The sequence below is a fragment of the Sinocyclocheilus anshuiensis genome, unplaced genomic scaffold (genome assembly GCF_001515605.1).
Source record: "Sinocyclocheilus anshuiensis isolate Anshui unplaced genomic scaffold, SAMN03320099.WGS_v1.1 scaffold1203, whole genome shotgun sequence".
Taxonomy (NCBI): Eukaryota; Metazoa; Chordata; class Actinopteri; order Cypriniformes; family Cyprinidae; genus Sinocyclocheilus; species Sinocyclocheilus anshuiensis.
Genome location: NW_015539980.1, coordinates 871,190 through 878,757, shown reverse-complemented (window position 1 = coordinate 878,757; position 7,568 = coordinate 871,190). Strand labels below are relative to the sequence as shown.

General features: G+C 38.5%; 1 protein-coding gene across 3 annotated transcripts in view; it reads right to left on the bottom strand.

The window, feature by feature from the left end:
• The window catches only part of LOC107687122 (probable G-protein coupled receptor 153), a 25,982-nt gene extending 18,706 nt beyond the window's left edge, over nucleotides 1-7,276 (bottom strand). For all 3 annotated transcript variants that reach the window (XM_016484340.1, XM_016484339.1, XM_016484341.1), the window contains exon 1: nucleotides 6,878-7,276. In XM_016484340.1, the coding sequence (XP_016339826.1) occupies nucleotides 6,878-7,230 (353 nt within the window). In that variant the 5' untranslated portion in view covers nucleotides 7,231-7,276. The remainder of the gene's footprint in view (nucleotides 1-6,877) is intronic.
• Nucleotides 7,277-7,568: the final 292 nt, after the last annotated feature.

Below are 7,568 nucleotides of genomic sequence, written 5' to 3'. Positions count from 1 at the left end.
AAAAAAATTAACAAATGATTTTAGCAAATGGCTGCAATATAACAAAGAGTGAAAAATTTAAGGGGGTCTGAATACTTTCCGTACCCACTGTATGCACAACCAAATAAACATTTTCAAACAATATATATTCTGACCTTGTGATTGAGTTCCCCTTCTTCAACTAGGCAGACTAGAACTAGCCTTTCACTAGTGAAATTGAACTTAAGGATGGATTTATTAGCACGACAATTCAAATAAAAAGTGGAACAGAGTAAAAATATGTCTCCATAAATGATTGCAAAGATGATGGACAGATGAAGATAGCTGCTTGAACTGTGTGACTACCATTACCAACTGAGTAAAATGTGAGGCTACTACGAAGGTCAGAGTTTAACTTAATAACATCTAAAACATACACAAAATAGCACCACCTAGTGGCTCTAAAATAATATGCGAGAATAGTACACTCCCTGCCAGGTATCTGTAAGATGCTATCATTAAGCAGACTGAAATTAAATTAACATTAACTATTCATGAGACAGTAGGTCAGCATCCGAGAAACACTTCCTTCTTTCAACCTTTTTCATCTCTGCTCCCAAGGGCCACACCAATTATATTTTATGGAAAATAACTATTTTCCACTTTAAATTTCACTCAAAACTCTTTAAAAGCACTAACAATATCTGTAAAATTGGCACCAGGGGGGTATTCCAAAAGCAGGTTATGTGACATACCCGGGTATGTTTGAGGATAAGCAAGCGGATAACCTCAGCTTTCGGTTCCAAAATCGGAGGTTACTTTCAGGGTATGTAAGTAACCATAGTAACTTGCTCTCTGTAGATAACCTGCTCCGTGTAACCCCTCTCTCCCGGGTCCTCACTGCCACACCTCGTTCTTGTTCCGAGTGGGTCTCCGGCATGGGAGGCGGACGCACTAACAAGGAGGCTAAAGACTGCAGCCCCTAGCGTCAGTCACTAATGTGTCTCTTGAGATCAGGGGAGTGAGGTTTACCTGCACAGCACGTACTCGCTGGCCTCCGTTACATCCGGAGCAGGTTATGTTCCAGGGTTAGTTCACTTCAGCGCACGTGTGACACTAACAGATCTCTCAACGTCTTAGCATCTTTACTTATTACTAACCAAATTGACTTCATTTCATACAAAAGTTTTGTTGAGAATTAACAGATGTTTAGATACTAAAGTTTTATTGAAAATAATAAAGTCTGATGTCACCATGAAGGTTCTTTCATTTCTTAAGCATTAGGAGTTCTCTGGTTGCTTAACTGTGTGTTTCTGAAGTATGTTCTAGCAATGGGAGAAGTTACCCTTTTTGAGGCTTCAAGTCAAATGAACTAGTTCACCCTCTGCTGCAAGTATTGTAACCGGGAATCCTGACCAATTATAATGCAGAATTTTCCATTGTGTCTGACAAACAAACCAGGCAGTACATTAGATTTCTGTTAATGGCCTAAAATTAGAAAAATTGTGTATTGACATCTTTCCAAGATTGAAACAAAATACTTTCTGATGTTCATACAAGTTTTTTTTATATTACAAGTAGTAAACTAGTAGAAAAAAAAATTGAGTTTTGGGTTTTAGATGCACACAGACATCAAGAATCAATGTATGAATCTCAACAATGGTGACAATCAACACAAAGCTTTTTGTGACTTCAGTATCTAGTTTTGTGATGTTCAGAGTTAACCTGTTTATCTGAATACTTTGTCACCATTATTGAAATACATACACTTCTTATCTGAGTTACCCTGACAAAATTTTCTGCATAATGATTTCATAAAGACCAACATCAAAGTTTCTCCTATATTTTTGCTACATCAAACATGCTCCAGAAACACATATTTTAAGTAGGCAAATGAAAACTAATAGTCAAAGGTCAAGACCACAACTAAAGCAAACACTGATCTCTATCATGGTGAGATCAAACTTTTTAATTTTCAATAAAGCTTAAATATCAAAACCTCTGTTAATTCTCAATACAAAACGTGAGAGAAATAAAGTCAAACTGGGGTGCGTTTCCCAAAATCATCGTTAGCTAACTATGGTCGTTAGTTCCATTGAATTCTATTAGCAACGACGGAACGTGTGACCATAGTTGCTTTCGGGAGACGCACCGCTGGTTAGTAATAAGTGAAGCTGGTAATGTTGTTCGTGGTATAATTTAACCATCCTATACTGAGATCTGCTGAAGTGTTTAATGTTCTGTTGGGATTTAAAGGGTTTCTGTTGAGTTTTGTGGGTTACCCTTATGCTGAGGTCTAAAGCCTCTGTTTCAGAGCAGGATTGACCAGAACTTGTTTATGTTAGGCTGCATGTTGCGTTATTTAAAAACATTAACTATGAAATTACTAATGTAGTGATATACATTAGTTCATGCATGTGTGTTATTGCAAGTTAACATGTTAACTGCAAGAAATTAATGTTTTACATTGAAGTAATAATTCAGGAAGAACCTGTAAAACAACAGTAAGCAGGCTTGAACACCCAAAAACACCCATTGTTACTCTATACCTGTCACTGATCTTCTTTGCATATCCTAACAACCCTGCAAACATGCCCCTGTGGGGCCCATGCTGGCTTTTTGCGGGCACAGTGGACTAGGGCCAGCCCACACCAAACCTAAACAGGCCCAGTGCGGGTTTGCCCAGGCGAGGTCCACAGCTTTGGGCTCACCGTGGGCTCTCTGTGAGCAACCCACACTATGGGACTGCCCACATTAATCCAATGATGGCCCAGTGTGGGCCAGCCCGTTTGGGCCCAGAGCAACTTTTGTATCCTTTGGGCCCATGCAGGTTTTGTGTAGGCCCTGTAATGCAACTAGGAGAATACAGACAACATTGACTGGCCGATTTTTAGCCACTCAATTGAACTGTCATTTAAATATTGCTGTAAAAAACTGCTGCTAAAGAGCGAATACATAAGGGATAATGCATGGCTAGCTGTACATTGAACGATTTTAATGCATGACGTGAAGGTAAGAACCACCTGACGCGAAACTACAGCTCGTTAGCTCAGCTGTTAAAGATTAAATATAACACGGATAACATTATTATTATTATTTCTTTATCAGGTTAAATGTTGATTATTAGTCACCCAAATCTAAACCTCTCTACTTAAACATCGGTATGGCACATCCACCTAGTTTTTTTTTTTTTTTTTACGCTCATAAATTGCAAACGCTTTTTATTCGTGTTTGTATTTCTTTGTATTTCGTGTTTGTATTTCTGAATCCTTCTCCAAAGCGCAATGGGTTGTGGGCAATATTAGCCATTTGAGTGTGCACGCATCCACACCTCGAAAATCTACCGGATATAGTAGACTATCTGATCTGGGGACATTTAGTTTACTCTTCAACATACTCTGTAAAAAATAAATCCATAAAATAACAGAAAAAGTACTGGCAGCTCATTACACACGACATTATCCATTAATTTTACGGGCATTTCTTTTAACTCTAAAACACAATGCAATGAAGTGTAAAATTCAAAATGCTGGTAAAACACCTGTAAAAAAAACAAAAAAACACGGAAAACTTACTTAAAATTATACAGTATATTGTGCCCTATATGGCACATCCCCCTAGTTTTTTTTTTTTTTTTTACGCTCATAAATTGCAAACGCTTTTTATTCGTGTTTGTATTTCTTTGTATTTCGTGTTTGTATTTCTGAATCCTTCTCCAAAGCGCAATGGGTTGTGGGCAATATTAGCCATTTGAGTGTGCACGCATCCACACCTCGAAAATCTACCGGATATAGTAGACTATCTGATCTGGGGACATTTAGTTTACTCTTCAACATACTCTGTAAAAAATAAATCCATAAAATAACAGAAAAAGTACTGGCAGCTCATTACACACGACATTATCCATTAATTTTACGGGCATTTCTTTTAACTCTAAAACACAATGCAATGAAGTGTAAAATTCAAAATGCTGGTAAAACACCTGTAAAAAAAACAAAAAAACACGGAAAACTTACTTAAAATTATACAGTATATTGTGCCCTATTTTTACAGATTTTTTTTTAGTGTACTGTTGAAGATTATGATTTGGGACACACTTATTCTAATCTCACATACTATTTAGAATGGATAGTATGCACATTGGGATGCAGGGACAGTGTATTAATATGTCAGCCATTCTGATTTTATGTTTTAAGGTTCAAAATATGTTAAATTTTGACCCAAAGAACACAAATATACATGTTTAACTTGATTAATGATACAGCTGCGGAATTACAAGCGTTTTTCAGTTGTAGTTCCCCCTATGGTTGGAATTTCATTGCATCTTTGTGCATGTGTACTAAGCATGTGTACTGTGTACTGAGTGCATGTGTACTGCATGTGCATGTGTACTGAGAATGTCCTGTTGTCTACGTATATGAAGTTTCATTAAGTTTGGACATTCTGCAGATATTGTTTGACAGGCCACTTCATAAAAACGGGTGGTGCTTGACCCTTTAATTTGCTTATTTCTATTTATATATGCTTTGATATATCAACATTAGTTTGATAATATTTGTCATGATGGTCTCTAGATAATAAGCATCAAGTTTTGTTTGAATTGGACTAACAGTCTAGGAGGCGTTGAAAAAAAAACTGATTGCAATAAAATATACATTTGTAAGATATAAATGTAGATATTTGTAGTGCTTGACTCAAGGATTGAGAGGAAAAAAATAACTTTAGTCCTTATGGATCCAAAGTTCTGAACTAAAATGCAAATGTACCCCATGGGGTCTTCCTCATCAGTCACACCCAAAACGTTTTGCAGTCACTACTAATGAGTTGAATCAGGTGTGTTAGATGAAGGAGGCATCCAAAATGAAGAATGTGTTGTATAGCAGCAGCATATCTTATATACTCACAGCAGCATGTTTGTGTATGTATTGGAAGTAGCATGTTTGTATACTTGCTCTACAGCTGCATACTTAGCAAAGCTAGTCTGCCAAGATCAAATACATTAACATTTTCATATCCATTAATATGCTAAAACTATCACAAGAGTTGTCATGACTGAAACGTTTTAAAGGGGTCCTATTATGCTTTTTCACTTTTTCAACTTTAGTTAGTCTGTAATGTTGCTGTTTGAGCATAAAAAATATCTGCAAAGTTACAAAGCTCAAAGTCCACTTCAAAAGGAGATATTTTATTTAACAGAAATCACTTTTCAAAAACTACAACGAACGACTCGTTTGGACTACAACGCATATTTTCCGGGATTTGTTTGGGATCAGCTGCACAGCCTGTTCTAGTACACCCCCAAAACAAAATCAAGACTTTGTAAAAGAGCATAATAGGACCCCTTTAATGTTTACTGGTGTAAATAAAGGATATAAGGTTTTCTTAAAGAATAAAGAAGATTAAATCTAAATCCTTCAAAAATTGTTCAAGTAATTGTTTTTCATACAATGACATTTCCTTTGCAACTCAGTATTAAATTAAAAAGTGATCTAGACTTATTCCCACCTCTAGGCCATTGTAATGATGTCTACTGCCAATTTCCTCTGAGCAAGTGTGGCTCAGTTCAAGAAACAGTGCAACCACTAAGTAATGTGCATAAATGACTGTACAGTTCAAATTGAATTTTGAATTTTGGAGAATGGGCATTTTAAAACTATCAACCAAGTTTCAAACCTTTGTATTCTAAAAATATAGGATTTGAAATTATATCTAAACAAATAACCATGCATTCAAATGCTCTGAGAACTGTTACTTAAGATAACTGATAACATGAATGTTCATGTATGAAAACATACTCGATGGAGCCTATGGCGATGAAGTCTGCCAAAGCCCGCCAGAATGGACCGGGCATCTGGCTATATAAGCGGGCGCTCGTCACAGGATTCTCAGGTTACTTCGACTGAAGCGACGACTGAGTAATGCAGCTACATAGCACGGCTAGCAACGCAGTACTCGTTCCTGTATCTCAGGGAACCGAGGTTACGTTAGTATTCGAGTACGTTCCCTTACGATACTACACTCGTACTGTGTCTGCCATGCTAATGTAGTGGAACGACTAAAGGTATAAACTTCCATAAGCAACCAATGCTCATATAGAAGTTAACAATAACCCAAGACTAAGACGGGCTGAGCTTCCTAGGTCACACCCAGCCTGATTAATCGTTCCAGAGTATTCCCTTAACTTCGACACCCAGGGATCGAGAGCTAACAGGTGATATACATATATATATATATATATATATATATATATACATTCAGTCTCCTCCACTGACCATCGTAAGAAAGAAAGTGAAATACTAGGTATGGTAAGATTCACCGATTCGCATCGGTGCATTGGCATAAAAGTTCACGATGTGATGCATCGATTTAAAAAAGTGTGCATTGGATACAAGTTGGCATTTGTATACCGATGCATTGTTTTGTATACCGATGCTCTGTAAAAAATGTTTTATTTATATATAATTATTAGTTGATGCACTATACTTTTATGATTTATTATTTTGTGACCAATATTTTATACGTAGATTGATTTCTCCTCTCTAAACTGTTTCTCAAGTGCTGCTACGTGAAAATGACGTATCACAACACTACGGAGACCGAGGTGTTAGGCGTCAGAAGGCTCTTAAGTTAATTTATGATCGAATTGAAATTGGATCGCACTGCATTGTAATAGGGGTGAATCGTATCGTATTGCACCAGTAGCTGCTTCATATGTATCTTTAATGTATCGTAATGTTGGCTATGCATTGAGATGCGTATTGCATCGACCTCAGTTATGGAGATGCAGGTTTTATACTGTTTACTAGGTATGCATTTGCTGACCTATTTGAAAACTTCAAACAGCATTTATGTGTAAATGAGTAAGCATTAAAAGCAAATAATTTCCCACTTTAAGAAAAAAAAAGTCTTTTTGGCTTACCTATAGTTGACAGGCCAGCGGACCATCCACATGCGGTGGTAGGACAGGGAGGTGACGGAGAAGCAGGTGACCAGTGTAAGGGTGTAGAAGGTGGAGACAAACACCTTGCAGAGTCCTTCGTTCCACTCATAGTTGGAGTGCTGTCGCCGCAGCTGAATGACGCAATACATGGTGATAGGGATACCCATGTTGAGGATGTGCGTGCCAGCCAGGGTACAGATGAGGAATTCCAGAGGCTTCCACTTCTTCTGCTTGGCGCTCACGCTCAGGATTCCCCAGGTGTTGGCCAGGATGGACACTCCCGAGCAGACCAGCCAGGCCAGTGCGTTAGTGCTGATGACCTCATCGTTCATGATGGAGCAGCCTGTGAGAGCTGGAGGGGGGTGGAATGGCAAAAGGTGCAGGCAGAGGCAGGTGCCAGGCCCGAACAGGCATTCCTACAGGGACGGGCAGTCCTTCCTCCGGATGTGCTGAGAGGACGGGGCGAGGGGCACAGCAGCGTGAGGGGGCAGTGGACTCGGGCAGAAGAGGAGCACACGCACTGAGAGCCAGTCCATTGCCGTAATAATCCTGAAACAGAAAGGAAATGACAGATCTTGAAAAGACAGATACGACAAGAAGAGACATTGGAAGACATAAAGTGCTTGTAGTTCTAGGAACTCGCCAGCAGAGTGGTTCCTAGAGAACCAAT